Source organism: Cuculus canorus, chromosome 9 (assembly GCF_017976375.1).
Source record: "Cuculus canorus isolate bCucCan1 chromosome 9, bCucCan1.pri, whole genome shotgun sequence".
Classification (NCBI taxonomy): domain Eukaryota; kingdom Metazoa; phylum Chordata; class Aves; order Cuculiformes; family Cuculidae; genus Cuculus; species Cuculus canorus.
In genome coordinates this window covers 8418022-8436971 of record NC_071409.1, presented here as the reverse complement: position 1 = coordinate 8436971, position 18950 = coordinate 8418022, and the positions used below count along the sequence as shown (strand labels likewise).

Here is an 18950-nt window from a genome sequence, read left to right as displayed (position 1 = left end):
GGGAAACACATGGGAATTACCCGATTACATTGTTCCATCCCATGACAGCACACCAATTTGATAGAAAGGCAGGAAACAGAATAATCCTGCCTGCCTCCCAGGCCACTCAGAGGTGGAGCATTAAGAGGCTAAATAATAGCAATGACAAAACAAACAAGCAAACAAACGGGTGAGACAATACTCTATTCAATATTCCCTGACATTCAACAGATTTCAGCTAGCAGTTTGTGAACAGTTGGGATCTCTCTTTCTCCCAGAAACTAGGAAAATGTCTTTCCCTTCACATGCTTTTTAATGGAGGTGTCACCAGCCTCGCCGCTCTGCATGAAGGCATTTTAAAGCAGCACAGTATGAAAGGAGAAGAAAGCTGAATGAAGATCACATGTTAGGCATTATGGAACGGTGTGCACAAGAAAGCCACATGTGCACACTTCTACCTCTCATAAGCCTCATTTCCTCTTCACTGGGGTGTGTGTGACTGCACAGTTATATCGTTAAATAGCGGAGAAATTTATGAGTGGGCCAGAGTGAGCGCAAAGACCTCCTGCCCCCAGGCAGCTCTTCTCATCGCCTCTGCTCCAGTTCAGTCAGCTGCTGGCTGCAGCGCTGGAGCTTCTGTGAAGTTAAATGAGCGGTTGTTTATTACTGAGACAAACACACATGCCCGCTGACAGTAGAAGTGAGAACTTGAAGAATGTATTAGAGTTGGAAGTTCTGCCGTTGCTTTGTGCTCTTATCATTCCACTGTAAGTTGTGCCTAATTGTAGTCGAGTATTTTGCCATAGATGTTTTCCTCTGCAGAACTCAGGACCTTGTATAGGCAAAGTGCACGTTCATGTGCCCTTTGAACTGAAAGATCCACTAAAGTTATCCAAATAACATCCATTTTACCACAATTGTGTTAGCACACGGCGGAGTTTTTTCCTAACTACATGAAGAAGAAGTTACTGGGGTAAGCAAAAGCAGGGATAGAAGTTTCTGGTTTGTAGAGATATTTACCTTCTCAAAGCATCAGCATAAGTTAGAGGACAATCAGGAATCAAACCACATAGTGTTACTCAAATTTCCTAAAACACCACTTCTGATAGCATTGCAGGAAACTCCCTCAGGCTGAGGTTTCTAGCTCCTTTTCAAGAAAGATCAAATCCAATCCTCAACTGGATACAAGGATTTCTCATCTCTTTGTTCTTCTGCAAAGGAACTGGGAGCTACAAAAGCCCTGACTTTAATTATCATTGTAAGAGCTTCCAGAGACCTTTCTGGAATATGAGCCTGACTTAAAGATGATTCCACAGAAAGAATGTCAGGGAGCCTCACAGTCCAGTTTGCATCACTGCTCGGATCTACAGGTTCAGAAAGGCTGTGAAGAAGGCAGATGTTGTACTAGTAGAAGCTTAGAAAAATACGGGGAAGAAGAAAGTCTGGACAAGAAATTCCTTTTAATTTCCAGCTTCATCATTTCAGATATGAGAAATTGTAAGCTAGGAGATTCTTGCTTTAAAGTGTGGGTCAGATATTTTCCCTCCAGCCATATATACAAATAAGTATGTGGAATGAAGAACTCAATTTGTAAGCTGCAAAGCATGAAAATGATAATGACAAACTTAATCCATGTGACTCATGGACAGCAAGATCTTTATTTCTGTTTGCTGCTATTTAACTTAGTAGAAAAACATCCATGATTTCAGCAGCTGTGCAGTCTTGTTCCAGGAATACAGAGTTTGTAAGAATGGGTGAGTGTGCAGAAGTACAGGTACTTTTGCCTTACTCACAAGTATCACAGATGGTTTCGATAATTTTGATGTGGTGACCACCTCCCACAGATTCCAGCAGATGTTTGACTGAGATATTCCATTCTCTGTTTAACTGATGGCATGCAAATGTGGATAGTGTCATATTTTTCTAAGCATTTGGGAAGAATCAGTATCAAATCCACCAAAATGAGGTTTCCCAGTTAAAATCACTTCATGTGTTAGGAAGAGTTTAAAGCTTGCTTCTTAAACAGTGTATTTTTGTATGATAAGTCCTCCCAGATCCGCACCTTCTCCCGCCCCCTTCTTTTTTTCTTTATTTTTAAGAGTGCTTAAAGAACTCAGTGAGAGGAAATAATTTATCTTTACTATTTTATACTGGATTCTGGAAATCAATAGATCAGACTTCAGCTGGAACACGAACTTATAAAGCTATCAAAAACTGCATGTAATTAGCCAAACATTGTCCCAAAGCAGCTGTGGATTTTGGTGCATAAAAATAGTTTATCAGAACTAGTTGAATCAGTTTTAAATCAGTTTGATTAAATATATTTTTAAGAATGGAGAGAATACCTAGGATTATAGCTTCAGTAAAGAAGCATAATTATGGTTTCTGGTTGCCTGTTTACCAACAGAAATAATGTCAGGCTCAACTGAGAGCATTGAAAGAGCAAATTCAAAAAGGGAGAACAAATAAAGAAGAATTCAGGGAAAAGGAAATTTCATAGTTCATTTAAGGTTTTCTTTCTAATTATGCAGTGGCATTTAGGGTTTTGAGAGCATATATTTAAGATGTCAAATTAACTGACTTGAATCTTTCTAACGTGACTGAACAACACATTCTGCAAGCCTGTTAGGTGATTCATGATTTCATTTTCCAAAAATTTGTGGGATCCAAGATGATGGTATCATAGAAGACAGTCTTTTTTTTTTATGGATGCTAACACAAAGCAGCCCTCTAAAAATAGGCAGAGAGGAAGAGAGGACAGCACGAAAGTAAGCCCCCACTTATGGAAAAGCAGACAGACCCACAGGCCCACTCCTTTCAGGGACCCATTTGGCAATAGAGCCTCCCCCTGTGGCTCCGAGAGGCTTAAATAGAAAGACAGAGGTGTCCGGTGTCTTGACGGAGCCATGTCAAACAACCACCCACAGCAACAGACTCCATCAGCATAAGTTGAGCATTGGGCTTCAGCTTTTTTCAAGCCCTGATGGTCTGTGGGAGGCAGGTGAGAAGAACAAAGAAGGCTGGGGGGTGGGTAGCTTTGATAAGGAGACAGACTGTGTTGCCACCAGTGCTGACAGTAGGAGAAGGAGGAAAACTGGTGCTTCTACCCTGCTAGTGTTCTTCTTGTGACTCCTCCGCAGTTTGCGTGATCCGGTATCTGGTGTGCTTGACATGACACACAAACCTACCATCCTGTGTGCTTAGAGGATAAATCTTCGTTTGCAATCAAGACATAACATTTGAGTACGTATGGTCAAGGTCTCCATGTGACAATCTGTAGTCATTTTCAAAGTTAGCCTTGGAATGTTAATACATAGGTAAACAGGCTTTTCTAATCCCAGCACTCACATAGACAATCAGAAAATCAGCTGTTTTCCAGACCATTTCATAAGCACAAGAATGTGTAGTGTTTCTTCTTTTTCCAAGTAATGTTGCTGCTTCAGACCTCTACCTATTTCTAACCTAACAGCTGGGGCAGAGCTACCCTGGACTTTGTAGAGCACATGTGATTAGACAGATGCTATGCAAGTCTCCTTCAGCAGAAACTGAGGTCAGTCCCTAAATGTTTAGTTGAAAATTACTAAAGCCATTGGCAGCCATAAATTATCAAATGATGAAGAGAGTGGTGAGCCACAGCAGGAACAAAGCCCACAGTGAAAGACTGAGATGGTGAAGTTGGGCAATTAGCCTTTTGTTTGAAGCACCCTGTTAAAAAGGGACACACAAGGCAGAATACATCACTGCTGTTCCGGGCTTATCCTTTCACAAACCTGGCACTGACATTTCTGTTCTTCTGCTTTCATACTACTGGTTCCCTAGTAGTTTGTGTCTTATCTTCATTGGCCTTTGTGTAACTGAACTAACGTAGATTAGTAGATTTAAGCCTGTTATTAAAGACTATGAGTTGCTCATTTTAGAGGCTATGCCACATGTTGTGAACTCAATGTTTGGAGCAGGGTATGTTGTCTTCTGAATTGCAGTGCAAACCACTAGCTAGTTGCTAAATTTATTTTATGCGGGAAAAGTCTCTAAAGAACAAACTAGTGCAGCCACAGAAAAAGTGGATTTTTTAATTTGTACTTCGACTTTATCTGTAGGTTTCTACAGGGAGACTCTGTTAGGTATTGATGGTAAAGTGCTAAGATGGAGCTAAGAACACTGTGACCCCACCTGTATCCATTGTGAAGCTGTAATTTCTATTAACATTGATCAGCTGCAGCTGGATCTTTGGTGTACTGAATGCAAATACTGTTACAAACATTCCTTTTCAGAGGGGGAAAAAGGTGATGGTCATAGTTTAATGCTACAACCCATGAGGCAGGAAGCAGCACTGGGGCCGGTATGGGCTTCGTAGGGAGAAGGAAGGGTTTAGGGATCTTGATCAGTTAGATTGGACAAACCTGATGTTTGTTCTTAATGTGTATATTGATGCGTATTTATGATACAACTGAACTCGGCCAAAATCCATCAGCAGTCCTGTGTTTCCTTCCTTAGTTCCCACCTCATCTTCTCAAAAGCAGAAAGAACTTACAGAATGATGTGCTTTTACTACAGAAGGACCTCGCTAACCAGCAGAGCAAAGGGGCCTGTTTTAAATCTGGGGACAGTAGTGTCGGATCCACTGGACACAGCCCTGAAATCCTTTCCACAGGAGGCTTTGAATATAAATTTATTAGGAGACATGTTTCACGAGGTGTAACAACCACGGAGCTGCTGATTTTGTCTTTGCTACCCTGCAAAGTACCACCTGCCCATCCCTTCTTCCCCCACTGCAGTCCAGAACAAAGGCACCTAAGCCCAGGTGACAGTAGTAAGTAGCAGACCTGCCCCACTATGTAAAGACAGCATGAAAATGAGAAATGTGGTCTAAATTATTATGCATACTAACAATATACTGCAAAAGGGTAGGGGAGAACATTTTGGGTGTCAAAGTGATAAGCATTATTGAGTAGCACAGGAAAGGAAGAAATAGCGTGCTCAGTTTAAAAAGAAAAAAAAGTCTTCCAGATATTGCTGCTTCAGCTCCTAAAACCTTATATCTGGTTGTGTAACTCACAATGTACTCTTACTATCCAGCTGATAGATGTACTTTGTTAGTACCTGCTCATTTATACACGGTCCAACTCAAAAAACCAAGACTAACTCTATAGCTTGGGAACGAAGTGTGGGAGGGGAGAGACAGAATGATGGTTGTAGAACACGTTCTATCCCGTCACAGGTCAGCTTGATTGCTTTACTCAGTGTGAGTGCACACATGTTCAAATTTAGATCCTTTCTTACAGCTGATAGGGAAATGTCTGTGTGCACCAGCCCGCAGTACTTTGTCTGTGAAGCAGTTTCTAGCTAATAACTGCATCACTGTTGTTGAGCACCCACCCTACTTGCCAGACCTGGCTCCCTGCAATTTCTGCCTCTTCCCAAAGATCAAGGTGGTGCTCAAAGGAACCGAGTTTTTGTCAGTAGAAGACATTAAGAGCAAAAACAATGGAGATCCTCAGCAGCCTTTCAGAAAATGATCTGTGGAATTGCTTTCAATGTTGAATCATATGCAGCTGTATCAACTCAGAAGGGAACTACTTTGAAGATGATCATAGTTGTTTTTCTCAGTTTGTTAAATAAGGAGTTACAGGCACAGCCTCAGTTTTTTTGTGTGACCTCGTATGCCCCAGAGACCTGGAGCAGGTGGAACCTGAGTCTGATCATGCTCTCATTGTCACTGCTGTGGAATATTTTCACTTGACTTTTTTTTTTTTTTGGTAGCAAAATCATTTGCGTTTTTAAATTAGGCTTAGCACCATTTACTTCTTCATCTTTCTCAAGTACTGAAAATGCCTGTAGAGCACCACAGAACTGTTTGACATGCACAGATAAGCAGAATGGATTTAAGGACTTACAATTTTTAATCTTCTTCTTTTGCTTCTACATGACATACAAATGTCTTTGGGAAAAATAATTGATTTTTATAATGGTTTAGAGCAACACTGTACAAAATGAGTCTATCTATGTGTCTTAACAAATAGTCAAATAATCAACTGTCCTAGAAATCTACACATTCATTTAGTAATGCACTATCAATGCTCTTTTCTCCCTATATCCAACATCCTAATAATTCCTTGCTTCAGCTGCTTATAAGATTAAAGTATGCATCTATTTGGCTTTGTGGGCTGCCGACAGTTACATTTCTTGGCTTACCAAGACTGGCCTGGGCAGAGACTGCCAAGACAATCAAAATTTAGGGCTGCAGGGAGTCAGTCTTTCACCTTGGTTTTATTGTTAAGTAGCTAATTTTTCCAAACGATTAAATATTTTCTCTGTTATTTAGCAGAGTCTGGCCTATAGTTAACCACAGCTATAGACCAGACAATTACCCACAACAGTTAAAACTTCATGGCGTTTTGACAATTGAAAGTTTCAACAATTTCCATGAAATGTTTTCCCTAGAAGTGCCTAAAATTTGTAAGTACTGTTTTATAAAGTTTTATCTTTGTCTTTCGGGAGCAGCCTGGTCACTGACATGTTGTTGACGACTGTGCTGATATTTGGGTAGCAGGAATCGAGGTGCCCTGCTGAGCAGGAGATCAAAGGACGCAAGAAGAGGGGAAGGAGCAGAACTGGCTTCTGTGAAACCCACAAACTGGTCTTGCGTTCATACTTATTATTTTGCTCAGGAACAAATCCTCCTTGAAAATAACACCCCCTGCAGTGGTCTGATGGAACCATAATTTTTCCATACCAGTAATCTTCAAATACAGGAAATGGAAAAAGACAAGATTAACTCGAACAAAGCTAAATGATGGTATCAATTCTACTTTATTGGTTTATATTTATGATTGGTTTATTCAGACTGGCCTTGAAATCAGATTTCTCAGCTTTGTTAACTGTCGCAGTTATATTATGTAGTTCTTTGAGATTCTACTTCATATTTAAATGGGTACAGAAAGAAAGAAAAGAAATAAGCACAAGATCTAAGAAAAAAGTAATGCAGGAAGACTAATGCAGGCTCATAAGATTTTACAGAAATATACACTAACTTTGGAGTCTTGCAAGAGCAGTAGTAGTCTCTACTCATTCTGCAGCAAGAAACCCTTTTCACCCCAGTCTGTAAATTAAAACGGTGATAGAGAATCACAAAATCTCATTAATGGTAATGAGAGACAAGCAAAGGGTAGAAATACTAAACTGGATATTGCTTTGGGTCTTGATGGATGCAATAATTTCTGTGAGGTTTTACACCCAACATGAGCATATTAATTGGGGCAGTCAAAGAGTTATTGGTAACAAGATTACCATCAAATGCAATGAATTTGCCAAAGACCTCAAATTTCTGAAGCTGCAGTGTAGGGGAACTTCTACTCCCCAAAGCCTGAGTCACAGTGAAAACTTGATAGCAGCTTTTCAGCACAGGAATCAGAGTCATATTGTACAAATTGCACTGAAAGGTGCAGCCGTGTAGGGCTCAGGTGTCAGTTATGAATGTTTTCTTCTAGTAAATAATTGTGGTGAAATGACAAAGCCACAAGCTTCCCAAAAACTCACACAAGCAGCTTCCATTCATGCAAATCCTAACAAAGCTAGATACTAAAAAAATTCCTGAGATCTCCAAAATTCCTAGGTGTAGGTAGTTTGTTTAATTATTAAATTACTAAAGAGTAATCTCATTTGGCATTTTAGAGAATTTACCTAGAAATCATCACTTTAGAGCTATTTTGTTTGTCTTTCTAAACAACTAAATAAATGGTACTCGAAACTCAATAGTGATTATAAGACTTAAGCAGGCACAAGTTTAGACAACAAAAGTTGATAATTAGTGGTCTTTACAGACAGGAGATATACACACACATAACATATATAGATAATACATATATATCATATATACAATATAGACAAAAATATGATATATATATATATACGATATATATATAATATATTTTAGGATGTGAGAGATACATATCTCACAAGAAGTCCAAGAGTTTTTATTTAGGCTTCACATTAGCATGAAGAATTCAAGTGAAAATAAATACAAGATTCTCTTTTGGGAGCTTTGCAGATCAGCGTTTTGATAACCATTAAAACAAATGATCTTGCCATAGACAGGAAAAACAGATGGGTGCACTGCTAGAATCTACTGAAAAGGGCATTTTATGCCATCCTAATATAAGTCAAAAATAAATGAATTTTGCTGGTCATTTTCAAAGAGAGAAAGCTCAAAAAAAATTTCTGGACAAAATATGGCATGTTGCCATTCCTTTGATATTTCTGGTGAGTTAGTTTGCTTTGTCTCAGATGCTTGGAGTGAAAAGTATTTTTTTCCTAGGATTTTTGCTGCCCTTAGCTCCTGAGGGAGCACAACTTGCAGCTCTATGAAATAGAGACCATTCTAGTGAGTGATGCCTTGGAGTAACTGTATTTGGTTATTGTGCGGTGGGGAAATTACGGTGATCTAAAGTACCTTTCCAAAGCTAGGAGTCTCTGCCTTCAGTATAATAAAATTCTGGAGCAACTATATTTAAAAAGAACTGAACTGTCATAGCAATCACAGTTGCTGCAAAACTTCACAATCCTGTTCACAAACTCTACCATCACAGCTCTGCCTTAACAAAGGGATAAAGTGCTCAGTAGCAGAATAGCATATAAGAAACAATGCACGTCCTGAGAATATACAATATCTACACGCAATACAGAGGGGAATCAAGATGGAAATAAGCCTTTAATTTCTCAAAGGGTAACGCTAAATAATCAGAATATCACTGCATTAATCTAAGATGCAAGTTACTTGCATTGGGCACAAGGAGGAAGGGAAGAGACAAACAAGCACAGTTAGATACATATTAATTTAAAAGTCACATTGATATAATTTCATACCTGCATTGCTCAAACCAGGACAGAGAGGAGACAACTGACTGCCCTGGCATACAGCTACCTGCCTGCTCCCACCTCTGGACTCCTGTCAGCAACAGATGCTAACGATTAAAGTGAACAAAATAACTACTGAGTGTCATTGTCAAATGCTTAAGGTGCAAGGAAGAGCACAGCTTGAACTTGCCTCTCCTGCTGTGGAGATACAGTCACTGCTTCAGTTCTTTGCCCTTGAGGACTGCATTCTCATCACCACTTCATCTGGTTTTATATACAAAACTATTATCAGCCCTGGGTTCAGCAGTCACTCAGCCTTCCTAGGCCACACGGTTGGTTGTATCCTGCATGTCCTCAGGCTTAGGCATTTAAACCATGTTCTTCCTTTGCATCCAGGTACTGCCTGCATAGAATTATTCTCTCCTGGGGCTAATTATCTTTTTCACTTCTGTTTGTAGGAAATTAAATGTAAGTATTACCAGCAGATTGCAGTGCAGTCCCAGCCCAGTTATTTCTTCTAACTCTCTCTTGGGCTGTCTGAATTGGCACCTTGCATGTCTAAGTAGATTTGGTGCTGGGACAGAAGACGGGAGGGAGGGTGGAGAAAGCAGGGCAGCACAGACCTGGGACATAAAGACCTCATAACCTCAGTTTCCAGACAGCATTTATACCAACATAACAACAAGGACAGCACAGAACACAGGGAGTTCTACACAATTCCCCTACAAAACCAAGTACATACACAGAAGTTTAGCCTACGCTGCAGTATATGGCACTAAACCCGGGATAAGCTGTATGAATACAGTAAGAGTGATAGGGATGAGGTGATTTGTGCCATCTGAAAGTTGTTCTGCCATCATTTTAGCACTTTGATGCTGTCTTTAACTGTGCAGTCGTTAAAGACGTCACCGATTGATGTCAAAACCAAAGAAACCATATGTAAGATCATTCTTTAGATTACAAAGTCATAAACTCAGATGTTAGAAACTGGCAGACACACTGGTCTCTACTTCCTCATAATTCAGCACCTTTTTGCAGTCTTCCTGTTCACTGAATCAGGCAGAGATCCTGCACTGCATGAAGGTGGGCACACGAGGTAGAATTGAGGTTGCACAAGCCACCTCTATATAGTTCTATTTTTCTTCAGTTTAAATTCCTTTATTTTAAAATAATTTTTGAAATTTATTTCGGAGAATGGTATATAATGTATAGGTATTTGGATTGGGGTGGGAATAAACACCTCCTGCAGCACTTAAACAATGCTGATCGCGTTCCTGTACAACACAGAATACAAGACTACAGCTCTCACTTCGCTTACCAGGGTAAGCGTACCAGTTAGGTGCAAGCAACAGCTATGATCCCAGTGAGAGGGAGGACTCCAGTGGATTTTCAGTTCAACCTCTTCCCTAGGAAGAAGCTGGAAGAACTCCTGCTTCATGGGAGAAAAGGGACCAAGCATCTCGAAGCTGTTTCTCTTCTCAAAAGCTGCTAACAGCTCCTCTCCCTTACAGCACTGTGCAAGAAGCTACTACTAGTGTGGCATCTCTGCTGAGTTAGCATTTTGACATAGAAAAGGATTGGAAAACAGATTTTCTTCTTAATTAAAAAAAAACCCACCAGTTTTATAAAAGACTCCACAAGCTTGGGCTTGTTTTAATCTCACCAAAAGCTATTAGCTATTTCATAGGACAAAGAAAAAATCTTTCCTTACTGTCAGGCATTGGTACACAATGAAAAGAGGCATTAGAGCTTTCCAAAACAAACAGAAAAAAAAGTAGTTTGGCAATCTATCTGGGGAAAATAGTGTAGAACTGAAATCAACTTCATCCTAGAACAGACACTTCGGAAAAATACACAGGTTTTTAAAAATTACTGTTGTTAGTAATATACCTCTGAGATCGTGTTTCTTTCTTACCATTACTGTCCTTTTTCATCTAGGGAATATTAAAATATTGGTAATAGCAACCTTGTTTCATACAAGCTGAAATTAAAGCAGTAAGGAAAATATAATAATATATTTCTTTGCTTGTCTTTCAGCTGTTTGCTAGCATCAGGGCTCTGAAAAAATAGAAGAAATTGCTTTATTCCTCCGAAGTGAGAATACAGTGTTATGCTTTTAACAATTCTCTGAGGCCATCTGTCAATGAGTAAAATATATTGTGTGTGTAGTACATTATATCCTAAGTGCTTTATAAATAAATTATTTCTTAACATGCAGTTCTTTTAAGAAGTGATAGTCTAAATTTGCAGACAGTGGACACTGAGGTGTCTGCATGCTTTCCACACCGACTTAAGAGTAGATTTAAGGACTTGAAATTATTGATCTAGAGAATTTACTCCACAGATTTCTTAATAGAAATCATGCAACAGAGGGAAGAAAAAAAGAGGGGAGGGGAAAGAATTTCTCTAGCTCTGAAGGGGCTCTTTATCAGGGAGTGTAGAGATGGGATGAGGGGGAATGGTTTTAGGCTGAAAGAGGGGAGATTTGGATTAGATACTAGGAAGAAATTTTTTCGGGTGGGGATAGAAGGCACTGGGACAGGTTGCCAAGAAGTCGTGGCTGCCCCGTCCCTGGAGGTGTTCATGACCAGACTGGATGAGGCTTTGAGCAGCCTGGTCCAGTGGGAGGTGTCCCTGCCCACGGCAGGGGGATGGAACTGGATGGGCTTTAATGTCTCTTCCACCCCATACCGTTCTATGATTCTAATTGCTTATATGATCCTGGAAAGGAAAGGCTTCTTCAAGATCAAAGCTTGGCAAGTTAGTGATGATAATGTGCCTGGTAATGTCCCAGTGGAAATGTTTATGATTTTATGAAGAGGAGGTCTGCAGGTCAGACCCCCAGTTCTTGTTATTCAGGTACAAGAAGCTGCATAGGAAAAGCATTTCTATTTATAATGGGATTGTGTATTAAATGGTTTCTGGATATGTAGCATACTGCCAGTATAGAGACTCTAGATTTGATAACAGTGGTACTCGTTCACCAAAAGAAAAGTATTGTTCTCACTGGCGCAAATAGGATTTCTACACTGGAAACGCTACTGAAACAGAAGTAGGTGTTAGCATCTAACAGGGAAGTTGTGAGTGACAATCTCACTATGTAAAGCTAGAATTCATGTGGTGGGGTTTTTTGCCTTTTTTATTATGTAACATCATTTAATTTTTGTTGATTTCCCCCCAAAATAAGTATTTCCTAAGCCAGAAAAAAGCAATATCTTGAGCTTTCTGCATCATTTGGAGACAGTGGCTCAGTATGAGTGGAGAGCAGACACATTTTGGAAATGAAAATATGTTTGTGGGAAGACAAGGATGTGGGGTGTAAAGAAGTGTATGGGAAAGGACTGACATTTCAAGATATTAGGATTAGGACAAGGTTAGGTTCAAGTTAAACTAACTTAAACTATATTAACCTCATCTGATTCAAAGGAAAAAATCAGAATTAAACTGAGGTTAAAAAATGCTAAACTGACCTTGGCTTTTTCTTCATCATCTATGCAATATTTCCCTTCTACAGATTATGACTTATTCTGTAGTGTTGTTTTGCCTTGTTTTGATGGACGTGTCTCTGACAGTAGAAATTGATCAAGCAATGCAAGCTACCAAGAGCTTATATTTTTATCACATAAACAGAAACCAGTGAGATGTTTCAGATGGATCTTTTTCTCTTTGAGCACCTCTAGTGAAATATCTCCAAGAAAAATATCCTCATAGTGAACTTCCTAGGAGGTAGCGGCAGTACAGAGCCTGCCAGGACAGAGCTGTAGAGTTAATTTGATTACAGTAGCCATCTAGTCCCATCCTCCTACTCAAAACACAGCTAATCTCAAAGCAAAGAGCAAAACGGAAAAAGCAAATGAGTTCTCCAGTGTCTTCCAGTACAAAACTATTTTTGTGTAAAAGTTGCCGATAATTAGAACTGCAAAATTTACAGAACAGAAAAATGCTAAGAGACTGCATTGACGATGTAATAAATCGATGTTGGTGGAATGTGACAATTGTATTTGGAAACTGGATTCATTACTACCACAGAGTTTATAGTGCGAGTTCATTGAGTCCTGGAAAGTTAGATGAAAGAAAGAGAAAGTGACTTACAATAGATATTCCTGCTTATGCAGCTTTTTCTTCTGCTGAGGTATTAGTGAGTTATATGCTCTCCATGCCACATAAAATAGAGATGATGACTTCTGAGCTGCTCAGAAAGGGCATACCTTTAGGCTGGTAGTCAGTGTATAAATCAGCAAAGAGATATACTATTGCACCAACATGTAGTTGGCAAACAACAAAACGAAGTTTACCAGAGTCGGGTGTTTGGCTGCAATGTACATACAGAGAAGACTCCTACCCAGCTTTTTCCCAAAGCTTTCACACTGAATCCAGTATAAAACTAGACCTTACCACTCTGGTGTGGGAGTTTCAAGACAAAGTTCTAAAGTAATAGCCCTTCTTTCAGCTTGGGAGTAAAGATGCTTAAGAGGACTAGAAATGGGATCCCTGCTCCCCAGCACTCCTACCCTGGTTGCTAAATTAATGGTCACTGAAGCAAACGTACTACCGTGTATCTGCAGACTCAGAACCATCTACCACTGCAGGCGCTGTACATGTGCAAATCAAGGATAATTTTCTAATGTTTTGTAATAAACACCCATTGTTGATATGCAAAATGCCTACATGGAAAGTCCCAGTGGAAAGTAAGACATATTTTTGTCTGCATAATTAATTGTAACATGTTTAGGACATTACACAGCAATCACATTACATTGCTATAAGTATTGTTAACAGTTTATAGTTTTGACATTTTTAACTGTTCCTTAAAAGTTAGACAGCCATAAAATGCAGGTGATAGTGGCATATCCTGACATTGTCAGGCAGAGAAATATTTTTCCTAATATTGTAAAATTGTTGGAAAATATGTTTTTAAGTTCGTATAAAGATGCCATTAAACTCTTTGAAAGGGCAAAATACTTCCTTTTCAGTGGGGTTTTTTTGATTTACAATGGGAGATCTGACTGGAGCTTTCCATCTGCTGTGCTGGCTGTTACTGCAGATGGCCATAATCAGTACATATGGTATGTGCATATATAAAATGAAGTCAGTGTTGTCTTAGGGTAAAAACAGGCACACGACAGGAGCTCAGATGCCTAACACAAGTATGTTGGTGAAAGGGATAATTTAGAGCATTTTACTTTTCCAGGAGAAATTTATATGGAATTAGAGAAGGAAGCATTTACTGTTTGCAGATTAAAAAAAAGAAATCACTCATCTCTTAGAAGGTAAATTCTGGATCTGCAATTTATTTGAAATCGGGTGTTGGCTTCAGCTCAGCCCCAAATCTGTGCCAGCTTTTGGTTTAAATCAAGACAACACCCAACTCACAAATTTCTAGAGATACCCACAATGCACAGAAGTAAGACAGGCAGCCTAGCTTCGGAGTCCCCGCGCCTAATTCAGAAACAGAGCTGGAGGAGGGATCTTCTTGTTTCTGAAAATCTGAAAAAGGCCTTCCAGTCATGTAAAAAAAAAAATATAAGTTTTCTGAAATGTGATAGCCTTTAGATCTGAGGTTTAAGTCACTCTCACTACCATTAAATAGCTGCTGGAACTCGTAGTGATCAAAGAAGGGGCAAAAGACCTCACTGTTAGAAGCAGTACTTCCCAGTGAACCACATGTAAACCTACCGGGCAGTAAGCCTTTCTGCCTCCTACTGCAATGCTCAGTTAGCACTGCTGTAAACTTTTGCTTGCACATTGGCTCATGAACATTGCCTCATATAAAAAAAAAAAAAAAAAATTATTTCCATAAAGTTTGAAACTTCTACTCGGGGAAACCTGGGAAGTTCAGAAAAATACTTCAGAAAAATTGATGTGATGTGGAGAAAACCCTAAAAGCAACTCACCACATGTATATATATCAGCGCTGGTACTTAGAAAACATTTGAAACCAAGCGCCTGAGAAGAAAAACTCATTGGAAAAGCAAGGCAGACATGAAGAGTTTATCTGATATACAATCAAATGCATTTTTAACATTTCCTCCCTCTTTTCTAATATCCTCTGTATTACAGTTTATTGCCCATTCATCAGGCAAGCTAATTGTCAGAGCAGATAAAGTCATGAATGACTTGTGTTCCTGTTTCTCCTTTTTTAATATCTACCTTGCTATTCTCTTTGCTAACCTTTAAACCTTCCTTGTACGTGGAAAAGGCTTCACACATTCGGCTACAAGGCTAGAAAAGGAACATATACTGACTTTCAAAGGGCTGCTGCCATTCTAATATGACTTGATAAGCTACTATTTCTTTCTCTCTCTTATCACAGGTTTGTTTTGTGAATTTAGATGCAAACAGAGATGACTGCAGCGATGAGCAAGTGAAACAGGTAACAGTTTTAAGTCTTAATAACGCACACAGTGGGTCTAGATATATACACCAGTATATCCAATTATCTCCAATATAAACCCAGATCAAAATTCTATGGTCTTTCTTTCCTACTGCCAAAAAGCCTTTGAGAATCTTCATAGAATCACAGAATGGTGGGGGTTGGAAGGGACCTCTGAAAATCATCCAGTCCAACCCCCACTGCTAAAGCATGGTCACCCGGAGCTTTCACCTAGAAAGCATCTAGGTGGTTTTTTAGTATCTCCGGAGAAGGAGATTCCATAGCCTCTCTGGGCAGCCTGAGGGTGCTCTGTCACCCTCACAGTAAATGAGTTTTGTATTCATGTTCAGATGAAACTTCCTTTGTTCCAGGTTGTGCCTTTTTCCCCTCATCCTGTTGTTGAAAAGAGTCTGGCCCCATACTCTTGACATCCACCCTTTAGATATTTATAAGCATCTACTCGTTTAGGTCGTGTTCAGCTGACCAGTCTTACTCCATCAAACTCCAGATAGTTTGATTGTATGGTCTTGAGGAGGAGTCTAGGTAAAACAGAACTAAAGGTGTGTTTTACCTGTTTAACAGAAAGCTTGGTTATTTTACAAACGGTAATACAAGCTACATCATGATATGCTCTTTAAAAAATATATCCTACCAAAAAGCCTTCGGATCTGAGGAAGTCACATTTTAAAGATATGGGCTAGCATCGGGTTTGAGTTTACATCTTCCTTTATCAGTTCATTTTCAAGATACTGCCTTGATGCTTATGATCTGCACAGCGATGTGGCAGCAATATATGGTAAGTTAACAAAGGTGGGATCTCCTGACAATATCCAGGGAGTTCCTCAGTAAAGCATAATGGTTAGTTTGTTGAAATCACTTTTAGCTTATGTGAGGACAACCAACACTGGGACCTTGTTGCCTCCTGCAAGTCATTCAGTAGCAGAAACTGTTTTTCTGTGCTGTTTTCCGCACCCTGGATATGTGAAAATTCAGATGTCAAAAATAACTACAGCTTCTTGCAGCAAGATTATTTTTATGTTGAATCAGCAGGTTAGCTGTGCAGAACAGCTTGAGAGCTTTCACTTTACTGAATCCACAGAAGCACTGGTTGTTTTCTAATAAGCAATGTTTTTATTGTTATTTATAGTGTTTATTAAGGAACAAAAGCTATAGCAAGTCGTAAGGAAATACCGAAGTTTCTGTCTCAATCTTAGATAGCTGTAAAAGCCAACTCAAACTAGCTCTGTGCAGCTACCCTTTACAATACATGGAGACTAGGTTGCTCCTTCACATGCATAAATCACCTTCGAAAGCAGCTGCATGATTTTCACTTGTCAGCCCTACAGCAGTGAGGCATTTGCAGCCGATGCACTTGGCAGAGCCCCAAACTCCTCCTTCACAGCAGAACCGGTCGGCTCCCCAAAGTGCTGCATCCCAACGTGCCCACAGCTCGCACTCCCTGCCTGGCAGTAACAGAGAGACCACAACATTTGGCCACATTTTAGAAAGGCATTTTCTGGTACAGAGTCAACGCATTTAATAGCCGTTATGAGGAGATGATATTTTTCTTTTAGTTTCGGTGTAAGTAATAAAAATTTCACTTCTCGCACAGACACTGTGTAGTCTTCTCTAAAAGGCAACTCACTCATCCCATTTTCTTGTGTATGATATACAGTTTGTGTAAATTAGCTGTGAGTGGGGTGGATTTTTATGCGAACACATTGATGTGGTGAAAGCATTTCATAGGGGAAGTTTAAAAAAGTTAGCATAGCTTTTGTTCGTATGAAATATATAACTGTTTACTAATAGGTACTGTTAGGATCTGGCATTACTCTTTGAATCTTGGAATGGGTTAAATCGGGTTTTTTTAGTGTAAAAGAATCATCTTTCCAGACCTTCCATCTTTCCCTTTTTATTCTGAACAAAAGTTAAGGGACCGAAGTAAAAAATATACAAATGCCATGATTTTCTGCCTAAGAAATCTATTAAAATGTGGCAGTTTAGGCAGCAGAAAATAGAGCTACGTAGTTAAATGTGTGTGATAACAGAAAGGTTATAATTTAAAAAAAGAAAAGGATGGGAACTTTTTTGTGCTATACCGAAATGTCAAACTGAATTGAAGCACTGAATTTAGTTATGTCAAATAGAAATACTTACCCTCATCAGAAGATCAGTCTACTGAAAAGTGAATTGTTCTCCAAAACTGAATTAGATTTTTGAAGCCAGAAAGTTTTATTATATCTAATTCACTCTGAGGAAAAAAATAACAGTACCGCAAGCTTATTGTTTTGAAGATGAAAAGGAAAAAGCAAAAGTGAAGTATCATTGAATTGCATAGGAACTAAAGCACACCACTGAGCGCCCGAGATCTGCGGTCCCTTCATGGATTTGCCATTTGATGGGCTGTGCCAATGCTTAAAACAGAGGTGCTATTGCCTCCCTCTGTACGGGATCATCCTTGATTCCCCACCTGTTCATAAAGCAATCACACCGAGATCCTTGGCAGAAAATAATCACAAGCAGCCTTAGAGCAGGTCTAGTCTTTTCGGTCTGGCCTTTGTACACGAACGAGCAGAGCTGCCCCCTGCGCAGCGCTGGGGACTCCCAGCAGTAGTGCTCTGCACATCTGTGTTTCGTAGCTTCACGGATGACGTGACTGTTACCACTTTTGGCTCCAGCAATTACACAACAGGTAGAAAATGATTGTAACATTACGAATGAAAGATCACAGAGGTGTCCAGTGGAAGAGGAAAGAAAAGGATGTTTCATCTGTGTATTAAATACTTCCATTATTCCAAATTTGGTATTACATCAATTTGATCAGCAATTTCCAGCTAGCTTTCCCTTTGGTTTCTTGCTTATCATATGCTTGGAGGAAAACTGGAAGATTTGCCCTGTTCTCATTATCATATTTACTGAATCGTTTCTGTTATAGACAGTAACAGACAGAGTGTTCTCAGTCTCTTAGGAACTCACTCGCAATAGGAAGGCCAAGCATTTAGATGCGATCAAGCTGTTTAGCACATGACAACCTAAGGGATGACGGATTGTCCCGCTGGACAGTTGTGCAGAACTTTATACTGTTGCGGTTCTCTTGCCTGGTGGCTCAAAAGAAAGAATGTGTATTTTAATGCTGCCAGTTCTATTTCTAATGGAACTAAAGTAGCAAGATCAAGTAAGCTTTCTAAAGAGATGCCTGTAAGTGGTGTTTCATTTTTATATTCATAACTGTGCAACTCAGACTTCATTACCTGAGAGCAATATCTATCTTTCATATTACAGAGGTTGATCAGCGTGTCTCCAAATCTCCCCAAACTCATCAGTTCGATGAATGTACAGCCACCTAAGGAAAATGAAATTGTCCTGCTGAGCGGATTAGCATCAGGAAACCTTCAGGTCGATTATGAAGTTCCCCAGGTAGGAATCAAACTCATCTTTAAGACCACATCCCATTTGTGAAGGATGGAATTTGGAAAATGGAAAAAAGGAAGCTGCAAGCAAAGACTTTGCACCAGTCTAAGAGATGAGTGGGAGTTCGGAAACATAAAAAATAAATCCTGTCTAACAGAAGTCTGTTAAGTGTGTGTGGTGGGGGGATTAACACAGATAGGAGGGAGATCCTGCTATTCCCTCTAGAATCCTGCTATTCCCTCTAGATCCTGTGGATGTCTGGGTTGCAGCTGATAATGCTTTAAGCCATATTAGCAGTTGTTCCTTCAGGGAAGGCAGGCATTGGTGGCAGAGA

The 18950-nt window shown here is 39.6% G+C and overlaps 2 protein-coding genes across 6 annotated transcripts in view; one reads left to right on the top strand and one right to left on the bottom strand.

The window, feature by feature from the left end:
• DAW1 (dynein assembly factor with WD repeats 1) overlaps positions 1 to 18950 on the bottom strand; it is a 312498-nt gene that overhangs the window by 246142 nt on the left and 47406 nt on the right. The gene's annotated exons all lie outside the window — the stretch shown is intronic.
• SPHKAP (SPHK1 interactor, AKAP domain containing) overlaps positions 1 to 18950 on the top strand; it is a 75767-nt gene that overhangs the window by 37691 nt on the left and 19126 nt on the right. For all 5 annotated transcript variants that reach the window (XM_054074334.1, XM_054074338.1, XM_054074333.1 and 2 more), the window contains exons 4-5: positions 15146 to 15205; positions 18488 to 18622. In XM_054074334.1, the coding sequence (XP_053930309.1) occupies positions 15146 to 15205; positions 18488 to 18622 (195 nt within the window). The remainder of the gene's footprint in view (positions 1 to 15145; positions 15206 to 18487; positions 18623 to 18950) is intronic.